Genomic DNA, 13,041 nt, shown 5'->3' on the forward strand with positions numbered 1-13,041 from the left:
TCAACAAACTTGGAACTTCTCAGATCTTTTCTATGCCTGGTAGCTGGCTGGAGAAGATCTGGAAGACTGGAAGAGCATCTTGGCCGGGAGGCCAGGAGGAAGAGAAGGCTTAGCAAGCTCGTTGAGTTCGCTTTTTTTTTTTTAAAAAATTTGCAAGGTCACACACAGTTGACCTCACTATGATCTTTGGGTTTCTCAGAACACAGGCTACCTTAGAAAATTTTTAAAGAACTCAGCTTGTCTTTGGCCATCATTCTATCTGAGCTACTGGAACAAGAGTGGCATAAAGAGGAGATGAGAGAGTGAATGTGGATGGCAGTAAACATGGGAACAGGGCTCTGTGGAGGTGGACACAGCAACACTCAAACCCCCATTATCACTATCTTAATGTCTCCATACCCCAGTGAATCTGAGAATGCATTCCCCTGGGGCTCCTAAAGGGTGAGATGAGGTGATGTGTGCAGGCTGCCAAGGTTACACATGCGGGCTGTACAGAAATGCAGCCAAGGTGATGCATGCAGATTGTGCAGGGCTGCAGCCAAGGTGATGCATGCAGACTGAGCAGGGGTGCAGCCAAGGTAATACATGCAGGCTGAGGAGGGCTACAGCCAAGGTGATACATGCAGACTGAGCAGAAGTGCAGCCAAAGTGGAGCATGCAGACTGTGGAGGGATGCAGCCAAGGAGATGCACGCAGGCTGTGCAGGGCTGCAGCCAAACCTCACAGTTACTAGTCTTTCTTTTTGATTGATTTATTTATTTTGTGTATATGAGTGCTCTATCTGCAAGTGTGCCTTTATGCTGGGAGAGGGCATCAGATCCCACTATATGTGGTTGTGAGCCACCATGTGGTTGCTGGGAATTGAACTTAGGACCTCTTGAAGAGCAGTCGGTGCTCTTAGTCGCTGAGCCATCTCTCCAGCCCCATAACTATTAGTTTTAGCAATATTTTTATCATTAAAATTTTAGAGCCTTTTGTTCTGCTTGTCCCCTCTGGGCTTCTGACTAAGAAGAGTCTTCTCCACCCTCTGCCTCCCCTGCCTCTCACAGGCTTGGGCTCATGCTTCTAACTCCCATGACATCTCTGCATATTACAGCCAAGAGAAACTTCCGTGTTTAGCATGATGACCATTTCATAGGTTGCGATCATAGGTAGAAACTGTGGCACTGAGGGCAGGGGTAAGGATGAACGAAGCATGAAACAAGCAGATGCGTGGTGCTGGGCTACATTTGATTTCTGACCTCAGCCGCACTCCAGTAAAGATGGCATTGTACAGGACTGCAGAGATGGCTCAGTGACTAAGAGCATTTGCTCCTCTTCCAAAGGACCCAGGTTCAGTTCCAGCACCCACCCACATGGTCACTCACAGCTGTCTAACTCCAGTTCCAGGGAATCCAGTGTCCTCTTTTGGCTTCCTCAGGCACCAAGTATGCATGTGGTGCCAGATATATACCAGCAAGAGACCCATACACATAAAATAAAATGAAAGGAGGAAAGATGGAATCATATTCTGGGGGTGTGGCATCATGGCGGTGTCAAAAACTGTCAGTGGGGTCAAAGACAGACTCTCATACCAAAGGGAACAAAGATCCAGAAATCCCAGTCATGAGTTTGTGGCTGGGATGGGAAGAACATAGGAGTCTGCCTGGAGTCATTCCAGTAGTAGAACAAGTGGCCAACAGTTGAGACAAATCGCTCTGGGAGACATCACCCAGACACAAAACCGATGGGACCCAGTGACAAAATGGTTGGGAGTGCCTAGGAGAGGAACCTGGAGGACTGGGTCTTTGTCCCAGGTATGGCTCTTCCTTTATAGAACGAGGCAGAAGTGAGACCAAACAGTGCCAGCTAAGAGGGGTAGGAAAAGGGCCTCCTGGCCTCCCAGGCCTGCGAGTGTGCCCAGGAGTTCTTTGTGGCTCTCAAAAGCCCCTCCCCTCTGTTTCCATGTCCACCACATTCTTCACCTGCTTCTCCAGCCCACAAATATTTATTGAGCACATCTCACATGTAAAGCAATGTCCTAGGTCTTGGTGCCCAATAAAAATGTACTGAAGCAATCATATTATGATATAAAGCTGGCATGGGGAAGATCCAGGGGAGACTGGCAGGGAGTTTAGTTACTAGACAGCATCTGGAAAGGAAGCAGGGGTGACCCATTGCCAGAACAAGGGTTGGAAAAAAAAACAAAAAAACATAAAGCATTAGATGGAGAAAGTCCGCCAAATCAGAAAAGCAGGCATGGAGCCCGGCCTGGAGAACAAAGACTGGCAGCGAGCACTGGGCATCATTTCCAGTGGGAAGCTTTAAACAGAGGAATGACGAAGTGCAGTGGTACACTGAGATGCTAAAGGCCTGGATCTGTGCTTAGACTGAGTCTCGGGGGTAGCTTATGATTTGGGGTATCTCTAGAGGTCCCTGCTCCTCCAAGGGCCCCTTCCTCAAAGCATAGGAGAACTTGTCACAACTCAGAGAGGAGGCTTGCATACCTCCAGCTCTGCCCCCACCCTTGCCACTCCTGATGTAACCCCACCCAGAGGTGCCCCAGTGAGCCATCTCTGAAGCCCTGCGCAATGCCAGACAGCTCCATCCTACATGGACTTGGCCTGCAGACAGGCACAGCCAGTTAGAAAAGCAGAGACTTGGTCTGGGGAAATGGCTCAGTAGATGAAGAATATGCTACACAAGTGAGTCAATCTCAGTTCAAATCCCCATTCAAATCCCCAGCACCCATATACAAAGCTGGTGTGACTGCATGTGCCTGGAACCTCAGTGCTGTGGGGAGAAGAGACAGGAGGATCGCTGGGGTTTGCTGCCCACTAGCCTAACTCTAGGTCCAGTGAGAGACTGCCTCAGCAGGACACCTGATGTCCTTCTCTGGCTTACACACGCACACACACACACACACACACACATGCACATAGGCATGCACATACATATACAGCAGTATGTACACGTGCGCATGCATGCACACACACATACAGAAAAAAAGAAACAGACTCTCGGGACCTGCACCAGACCCAATGAACCAGCAGCTCCATTTAACAATGCAGGGGTGATTTATTTGCAGGCTTGTGTGGGACTCTATGTGTGATCCAAGCTGATCATTGAAGCATGGACTCTGAGATCAAAGTGGCCAGTTACTCTGTATCTATGGGTATGGGGACTCCTCCCCAGTGATAGCCGAGGACCCTTGTGCTAAGTGTGAGGTGGAGAGCAGAGATTTGAGGTGCAGGAAAGGTGAAAAGCGAAACTTACACACACACACACACACACCCCGTATCAACCATGTCCTGCGTCTGCACCCTTGTCCTATTGTTCAGTTCTCTGGAACATTCCTTACCCTCTTCCTTTCTCTTTTAAGCCTCAGCCCTGGGGTCAACTCCTAAGAACCCAGCTGTCATTTAGACAAGATTAAGTGTCTTTCCTGTGTTCCATACTCCTCCACACCAGCAAGCCAGAACCACACGAATGTGTTCCTACCCTAACTAAACTGTAAAGTCAAGAGCAGTGACCAGATCTCACTTTCTGCTTCAGGAACAGCTGGCCTGTGGCCGGTACTGTCCTAGTGAGGATTGCTGTTGCTGGGATGAAACACCGTGACCAAAAAAACAAGTTGGAAAAGAAAGGGTTTATTTGGCTTATACTTCCACATCACTCACTGTTCATCACCAGAGGAAGTCAGGAGCTCAAACAGGGCAGGAATCTGGAGGCAGGAGCTGATGCACAGGCTGTGGGGACTGCTTACTGGCTTGCTCTCCCTGGCTCGCTCAACCTGCTTTCTTAGTCACCTAGAGCCACCAGCTCAGAGATAGCACCACCCGCAATGGGCAGGGCCCTCCCATATCAATCACCAGTTAAGAAAATGACCTACAGCCAGATCTTATGGAAGCATCTTCTCAACTGAGGTTCCCCTTCTGATGACTCTTGCCTGTATCAAGTTGACATAAAGCTAGCCAGCACAGGTACCCAGTGCAGACTTATGAAATAGATGAATGCTGGTCAAACACAAATATGTGAATCTCCAGTGGACACAGCAGGTGCTAACTAGCTGCTTGCCATTCTGTGTTGCTCCCCAGTAGCACGGGGCTGAAGGCAAGAGTCTTTTGTTGCACATAAGGACTTAATAAATGTCCTAGTCAGGCATTGGTGGCACACGCCTTTCATCCCAGCATTCAGGAGGCAGAGGCAGGTGGATCACTGTGAGTTTGAGGCTAGCCTGGACTACAAAGAGAGTTCCAGGGCAGAGCCAGGGCTGTGACAAAAACAAACAAACAACAAATAAAAACCATGTCTTGCGGGAAGGGGAAACAGATATCCTTTAGTTTCAACAAACAAAGGTGTGAGAAGGCGATAGCACAGTACTTAAGAGTGCTGCTGAGGTTAACACCCCAGCTCTGTTACTTGCTGTGTAGTTCAGGCCACTCACATAACCTCTCCGGTGCCTCAGTTGGTGTCTCTGTAAAATCATGGTTAGAGGGTTTGGGGGTGTAGTACAGTGGCGGAGCACGTGCTTAGCTCTCCTAAGACCCTGGGTTCAATTTCCAGAACCATCACCAAGTGATGGTATAGAGTCCATAAGGGTTAGCGTGTTAAGCACATTAAAGCATATTCAGAGCACCTAGGGAAGCATTGTTGTGGGTGTTTGAAAGAGCACGGGTGGGTAGGAAAGGTGCTAAGCCCCCAGAAACTGAGTTAGCTGGTACCTTGAAAGGCTGGGCAATGAGCAAGACAGGGACTCACTGCCATGCAGGATTCAAAGACTAACCTAGGTCCGGGTTACTGGTCCTCAAGCCCAGGAGGGCACACCCTGCACCCACCGATAAATAGGTCTAGGTTCCTGGCCCTCAAGCCCAGGAGGGCACACCCTGCACCCACCGATAAATAGGTCTAGGTTCCTGGCCCTCAAGCCCAGGAGGGCACACCCTGCACCCACCAAGCCCTTGTCCATCACACTCACTGCCTTCCCTTCTTTTCCAAAGGAAAATGTCTCCCTGATCAAAGAGATTAATGAGCTCCGCAGGGAGCTGAAGTTGACCCGCTCCCAAATCTATGACCTTGAATCAGCCCTGAAACTGTCCAAGAAAACGCGACCACAAGAAGTCCCAGAGACAGGTAAATGCCACTGGGAGTTGGGCACTGAGACCAAGGCCTGATGGCGGCCGTAAGAAGGGCTCCCTTTGGCTTTTTTCGGTATCAGCTCCACTGGTGGCATTTCAGAGCCCCTCTGTGGCACACACCACCTCTCCAGAGGATTGTGAGGCCCTGCCTGCAGCCACGCTCTCACTCCCAGGGCCACAGGCACCTGTCTCGAGTCCTCAGGGTTAGCTATAATTCAGAACTCAGACTCTTGCAGGTTTTGGAAAGAACATGTTGTATATTATGTAACATCCCCACGGGGTCTGGGGCAGTGCCCTGAAATCAAACACATTAGTATTCTGCAGTGACATGTGAATATTCAAGCCGAGCTTCATGAATTTAAAGCAGTGTTCCATTTTTAAGTCTTTTTTTTTTTTAACATTTTAGAATTGTGGGTAAGGGACCTGTCCAATTAAAAGGAAGACAAAAAGATGAGAAACTATTTAAAGACAGGGGAATTACGTAAGACATGTTCGATAGGTTCATGGCTGCAATGACACATTAAAGTGCCTCTGAGCATCTGGTGGCCTGGGTGAAAAGAGAAACCATATGCTAGTGCATCCTCGCGCTTGGAGACTGAGACAGGAGCATTGCCATGAGCTCAAGGCCAGCCTGGGCTACAGTGTGAGACGCTGTCTCAAAAAAAGGGGGGGTAATTTACATAATTCTTCCTGTATGGTAGAAAGAAGGGGTTTAGCTTGTTTGCTTTGTCTCCTGGAAAAACAAACTTTCCTGGCGCTAGACTCCATGAGAAAGGTATCACACAGCTCTCTAAGAAAGGAACGTTGACTTAAAGCCGCCAGTCTCCACAGACATCCAGGCAATAAAGCTGCATTCCCTAAGTCATCTCGTGCCTGATCATCAGTACAAGCCAAGAATATAAGGCATCTCTATGAAGAGTGAGCTGCGTACCACTGCGTTCTGACAGTTGCTCTTCAAGAATAAAGACCTGATGAGCTGAAGCATCCCAGAGCAAATGCCTTGGGATTTCGGATGCCACAGGCACTCTCTCTGCTCTTGTGAAATCTGTGTAGCAGCCCTGCGCACCACGACTATGTGAGGTCTATGATGAACTACACACATGACTGTGGTACCTTGTCCTCACAAATAGGGGATTGCCTAGTGACTCACAGTTCCCGGAACACATGTATCCCTGTCGTGAATCTTTATGTTTTGTGTATGTATACAATTGTATTGTATTATGGTCCCTTTAGGTAAGTATAACGGTTGGGCCCAGAGTAAATCCTCTGAGTGGTACCCAAAGTCACCATCTTCAGTCCTCATCATGGACATGAGAACACAGCATACATCCTAAAGTGTGCGCTGCAGATTTCTGAGAGCTGAGACCACTTTCTTTGGGGGCATAAAGCACAGATCTGCCTGTGAACAACTGCAAAACTTTAAAATGTTACAAGCCTCGTCTGGTGTGGTGATACACACCTTTAATTCCAGCACTGAGAAGGCAGAGGCAATTAATAGTTAATCTCTGTGAATTCAAGAATGAGTTCCAGGACAGCCAGGGCTACATAGTAAGACCCTGTCTCAAAAAAAAAAAAAGAAAAGAAAAAGAAAAGAAAGGAAGGAAGGAAGAAAAGAAAGATAGAAAGGAAGGAAAGAAGAAAAGAAAGAAAAAAGAAAGAAAGAAAAGAAAAAGAAGACCACAAACTTCACAAACGTTACTGTGTCTAATGGCACATATCTGTAATCCCAGCACTTGAAGGGGCAGAAGCACAAGGGTTAACTCCAATTAGAGGTAAGTGCAAGCAGGAAGACAGGAAGATCCCTGGGGATTGCTGGCTACCACCCTAGCTAAAGAACAACCATCCCCAGGTCTGGCGAGTACTTTCTCAGGAGACTAGGTGGAGATCCATTAGAGGAAGACGTGAGGCGTCCTTCCTGCGGCCTTATCATGCACACCCATATGTACACCACAGAAAGAAAGAGGCTGGGGGATGGGGGTGGGAGAAAGGGTTAAAGAGGAGAGCAGGGGAGGGAAGTGGGGAGAAAATACTACAAATTCACAAAGCATTCTGAAAACTCCTTAGTTGGAACACCTCGACAACCCCCGCCCCCACTTCCCCTCCTCTCTGCTCACAGGCGGCTCTTTCTGTTGTTAATATGGAGATTTCCAGACATTTAAAACATTGAGGGCAAAATCTAGTGAATTTACACGAATACATTTCCCAACACCAGGAAGCATCAATTCCTGCCACTCTTGCGTCTTCAATACCTGTCCTTTGTGTATCCCAACCCAACACTCACACCATGAACCGTTAGAAAGCAAACCAATCCTATTCTTCATCTGCTACAGCTTTATTCAAGGAACATTCGCTTGTGACAACTGGTGAGAAGTAATACCAGTTGTTGACCGCCCCCTTCCCAAGACAAGCCAGTGCAAAGTACTCATTCTTCAAGTTGCTTAGGGAGCTGCCCTCTTGGCAGGTGTTTAAGAACCCTTTGAACAAGAGAGCTCCTCATTCCCTAGCCACTAATTTAGTTTTAACCACATTTATCTTATTTTCAAATTTGCAAAACAATTAACTAACAGACCTAGCAGATACACCTGCTTGTTTTTCAATTACTAAAACCACTGTCACTAGAACATACAACTAAAGGTGGCTATTAAAAGCCAACTAAGGTGGCCTGCATGAGTTCTGAGAACAGAGAGCACAAAAAGAAAGCTGGGAAGCGGGTAGGTGAGTGTCCCTGACTTTCTAGGCTCAGGGAACTAAGCTGAAAAAAAACAAAACAAAAAAAAAAAAACTAGCATATGCTAAAAATCTCAAGAAGGCAAACTATAGGATAAAACCAGCGCAGGCTATGAAAAGTCAGGCTATTAAAATGGACCCACAAGATGGTCAAAGGACTGCCCTGAGTTGGGTCTTCAGGACCCGAATAGTGGAAACAGAGAATTGACCCCCAACCTCTGCTGTGTGTGGGTGGCATGTGTGGAAACACACACACACACACACACACACACACGAGCGGAGGAAGCACTGCGTAAGTGAAGTCCCGAGTGAGTATGTGCTATTGACATGGTGTGTCGTGGACCCTGTCAAGGGCTGTGTCCGTGTAGACAGCGGCCCAAAGCCTCAGGTTCATGGGAAATGGCAAAACCTTCCCTCCTGGGGATAGTGTGTGAAAAAAACAAAAATCCATCCACTGCAGTTTTCCTCTCTCTAGCCCCACCCGAATATTCGCGATTTGAAGACTGCTTCCTACAGAGACTACCTCCTTGTTGAGCTGTAGCTAATTCACCTCTCTGTTCAACTGTACAATAAACATGCTGAGTTTCTGGGTGGCTGTGGCTTGCTTCTCCATCAGACAGTCCAGCCACGCCCCATTCTAGCTTTTTTTTCTCTGTCTTTTCTTCAGTCCTTGCGACCCCAGATCAAGTCACTGGAGCTGTGCAGCACTCAACATACAGACACATGTGCGCACACAAAGAAATAAATAGACAAGTAAAATATAACAAAAAAATCAATGCCTTATATGTTTAAGGAAATAAAAAAAGAATTTTTATTTTTATTTTATTTTATTTTTGGTTTTTCGAGACAGGGTTTCTCTGACAGACAGCCCTGACTGTCCAGGAACTTGCTATAGTTCAGGATGGCCTTGAACTCAGAGATCCTGCCTCCCAAGTGCTGGGATTAAAGGCATACGCCACCATCGCCCAACTTTGATTTTTTTTTAATAAAACAAGAAAGAGTCTTCTAAAATTTTACAGGCAAATTATATTTAAAACCACAAATAGCTAGTATTTTAATTGTTATTTGAGAACAAATAATTATTATAATTAGAAACTCAGTGAACAAATGAAGAAATCAAGTCATACGATAGACACACCCATCTACAGGGAGAATATGTGAACTAAAAGAATGAAGTTGGCTGGGTTTCAGCCCAGAGGGAGGAGATACACTGAAGCCGGGATGAAATGGAATAAGCTGGCGCTGTCTAAGTGGAGTCCTCGGAAGATGGGTGTTACCACAAGGAGTAACCAAGTTTTTCAGAGTCAATGAAAGATGGGGCCATCAGCTCCAGGAATCCTAACAATTCCCAAAAGGATGATTAGCAGCAAACCCACGTCAAAGCCACAGAACACCCAAGACAAGGGGTTAAGTGCCACTGGGAGAAGAGCAAAGGCTGGAACACAGGAGTAACAGTACCAGGCGACATGTGACTTCCCGGTGGCAGCAGTGAGAGCCAGCAATGGTGACACAATCCTTTCAGAGTGCTGAAGCATGGTGGCCGTCCTCTAGTTATGTATCACCAGGGAAACGAAGGCAGAACGTAGACCTCCGGCACCAGGGATGATCCTAACACAGGGACCACAGTAGCTGAGCTGTGGATCCAGACAGAGAATCTGAACTGAAATACTGGGCAGAAGCTTTGAAGCCAGAGGGTCTGGAACGGAACATCCTGTGTCTCTCATTGTTTCACAGAAGGAGAACCACGCTGTGTGTCAGGCAAGCATGCACCACAGAGCGCATGTAGATGGCAGGGCAAGAGGACAACTCGCTTATCAGTTCTCACCCTTTGTGTGAGACAGGGCGACTTGTCTTACACACACACACACACACACACACACACACAGTGTGTGCCCAAGCTAGCTCACCCCAAGCTCTTAGGGACTCTCCCATCTCTAGTCTCATCTCCTTGTACTTCTGAGTTTACACACACACACACACTACCATATTGTGCTTCATGCGTGTTCTGGAAATTCTAACTCAGCCATCTCTACTCCTCAGTCTTTATGTTATATAAGCATATTAAACTTTTTAGAAACTAGAGGGATGATAGAAAGGAGGGTGGGGGAGAAAGAAAGAGAAAACCTTCCAAACCAATAAAGAGAAAATAGACCAAATTTGAAAAAAATAATAAACGTGATACAGAGCCCAGAAAGGAGATGGGAGTAAACCCAACTGTATCCCTGACCACTTTTTTTTTTTTTTTTTTTTTTTGGTTTTTCGAGACAGGGTTTCTCTGTGGTTTTGGAGCCTGTCCTGGAACTAGCTCTTGTAGACCAGGCTGGTCTCGAACTCACAGAGATCCGCCTGCCTCTGCCTCCCAAGTGCTGGGATTAAAGGCGTGCGCCACCACCGCCCGGCCCCTGACCACTTTCTTATCTTCCATCCTTTGAAGTCAGATTTCGGGCTGAGAATGTAGCTTGGTGCTGAATCTCTACCATATGTATGTGGCCCCTAGGTTCAATCCACAACACTGAGAAAACCATTGTGGTGACAATAATAAGTTAATTGTTTTAATAAATCTATCTGTCTATGGAAGGAAGCCTATGAGCAGCAGAGAGGGACACTGGCCTGCTTTGGAAGGTGTCATGCTCTGAGGCTAGGACAGGGGCGAGGGTAGAAGGAGCCTCACGGCAAGAGCTGACCTCTCAACAGCCATGGAAGAGGCAGAGGTTTATACACCAAAGAAGAGAGCCCTGTAAGACTGAGCCACACACAGTATGGCCACCGAGCAATTTGTCGTCAGAAAGAATGGAAAGAGACCAGTAAGGGGTGAGGGAAGAAACAGGAAAAGCACAACCCAGGCCCTGGAGACACTCACAAGCCAGAATGGGAGACAGACCAGGAGACGTGACAGAAGCCCCGCATGGTGTCCTCTGGGCCATCCTCCACATGTTACACCCCCAGGAACATTCCTGGGGCAATATGACCCAAGCCAGGCATGTTTCAGAAGGTGACTGCTCTAGATCAGCCGCCAGCCTTAGCTATGGTCTGGTGGCCCTTCCTTGCCTCTGGGGAGAGCCTGCCACTACCCACCTTTGAGGTCCAGTGACTTCACTCAGTGATTGGATATCCTAGAGGACCTTAAAATTACAGTTTGGAGCAAGATCCTTAGAACACATAGAGAGGCGTTGTGGAAATGATGTGCCCGCCCTGTGGTGGCCAGTTGTCCTGTGGTGGCCAGTTGTCCTGTGGTGGCCAGAAGAAAATGTCAGTGCTAAATCTCTCAAGCAGAAGCCAAATGCCTCCATGACAGTGGCTTCACTGGCACCTGCATCCCCCAGGAAGCCAGATGGTGACTGGTTAAGGGGCTGCCTCTGAAGGCTGCTAGGAGGAACCTGGAGACAGGAGCTGAGCAAAGGTCATGCCCCTGAGGACAGAAGTTACCAGAAATAACTCCTGTCAGGAAGACAAAGGGTTGATACCTAGGGAGAAAAAACACTAGGGGATCAGGAGCCTTGAGACTGCAGGAAAGGAAGTCTAGAAGGAAAAGGACTGGACCTAGGAAAAGCAAGATAAACCAATTGCTCTTTAAATGCTGGCCCTGTCACAGCCATCAGAGGCCAAGACAAGGCTGACCACTGGCCACTGCTGACTGTTCCCCTGAGGAAACTGTCTCTCCCTTAGCCTCCAATGTCTATTCTTTTCTAGTTTTCCCCTTAGAGCTACAGGAAAGGGCTGGCAGTAGGAAGAGGTGACAGGCAGTACCAATTGTTAACAAGACTGATGAAGAGGGAATGGAGGTCAGAGTTCAGTTGTGCTGCTGTGGGGAATGGCAGTTTGCAGGCCATACAGTCAGCTGGAGCCAAAGCACTGAACCTTGTGTGTTACTTTTCTCAGTAGCGCATGGCGAGCCAGACACAGATGGGGAGATCCTGAAGGTTGGGCTATCTCTGGTGTGGGCTGGGCAGGATAGAGGAAACAGTAGAACAAATCAGTTAGAAAACTGGGGGTGGAGGTGTCAAGAAAACGGAGGGGGGAAAGTGGATCTAAGTGGCCAGAGAAGAATGTGAATTTAGGAGCTCATCTCGTGGGTAGAAGGGAATTACAGGAAGACACACTTTGCACAGGATGGAAATGTTATACAAACAGTGAAAGACTCTGTGGTTAGGGACAGGTGCCCTGGCATGGGAGATGGACAGCAGAGGGGACCCTGGGTGGTGAAGAAAGGTGACATGGCATGGAGGCCAAGATTACTGCTGGGACTCCAGCTCTTTGAGGCCCAGGCCTGAGATAAGCCATAGTCTCTCTAAGTTATAAGCCCAGGGTGGTAGCAAACCCCATGACAGGGACAATGGCAAGCCAAGGTGCAGGAAGCATTAGCAGGCGCCACACAGAAGGCGGAGAGGAGTCTGTATCCAGAAGCACCATCTTTACCTGAAGCTCAGATTCCAGCGCTGTCCCCAGGGGCGTTGCACTTGACCTCAGTGAGGCACATGGGCATGGGCAGGTCAGACTTGCCGCGTGGGCGCAGTCTGCGTCTCCCCGTGTGGATGCTCCGCGGGGGTTTGGAGGGGGTAGAAATTGCAGTAGTGTAGTTCTAGGCCGTGGTGACCCTGCTTTGTCCCGCACAGCTCTCACCAAGGACATGGCCAGCGTCAGCCCTACTATGAGACTGAGTGAACAGGAGGAAACCGGGAGAATCATCGAGATGCAGCGCCTGGAAATCCGCCGCCTCAGAGACCAGATCCAAGAGCAGGAGCAGGTCCCGGGCTTCCACACCGTTGCTGGAGTTCGGCTCCCTTCCCTTGTCGACTCAGATGTGGATTTTGAAGTGCACAGCAAGTGACCTCTGGTGAGCTATTTGCAGCCACAGCCGGAAGCACCACGTGTCCGTCACCAAGCCAGGAGTCTACCTGAGTCCCATCAACCTCTTTCATCTGGAGAGTTGGGGTCAGAATAAAGCAGGGTGAGAATAAAGGTGTTTGCTCACAGCCTTGACCAACTTCTGCTGAGAGTGGGGTCCTATGGGAAGGGGTGAGAGGAGCCTGGGGACTGCAGGATCTCCAGGCCTTTGTTGTTTGCTCCTGTGCAGGAACTGGGCAATCTGCATTGCAGACATGGCGAGACCTGGGGCCCCCGCAAGACAGGGCCGTCTGCTCACATCTTAAGTAGCTCAACTGTAGCTTCTCCCCTGGCTTTCAACTCACCCAGCCCA

The 13,041-nt window shown here is 48.4% G+C and overlaps 1 protein-coding gene across 2 annotated transcripts in view; it reads left to right on the plus strand.

Annotated features, from left to right (window-relative positions):
* Positions 1 to 12,733, plus strand: part of Cfap57 (cilia and flagella associated protein 57) — a 67,653-nt gene extending 54,920 nt beyond the window's left edge. For both annotated transcript variants that reach the window (XM_057785495.1, XM_057785496.1), the window contains exons 22-23: positions 4,980 to 5,112; positions 12,458 to 12,733. In XM_057785495.1, the coding sequence (XP_057641478.1) occupies positions 4,980 to 5,112; positions 12,458 to 12,672 (348 nt within the window). In that variant the 3' untranslated portion in view covers positions 12,673 to 12,733. The remainder of the gene's footprint in view (positions 1 to 4,979; positions 5,113 to 12,457) is intronic.
* The last annotated feature ends 308 nt before the right edge of the window (positions 12,734 to 13,041 follow it).

This window comes from Chionomys nivalis, chromosome 11, assembly GCF_950005125.1.
Source record: "Chionomys nivalis chromosome 11, mChiNiv1.1, whole genome shotgun sequence".
Taxonomy (NCBI): domain Eukaryota; kingdom Metazoa; phylum Chordata; class Mammalia; order Rodentia; family Cricetidae; genus Chionomys; species Chionomys nivalis.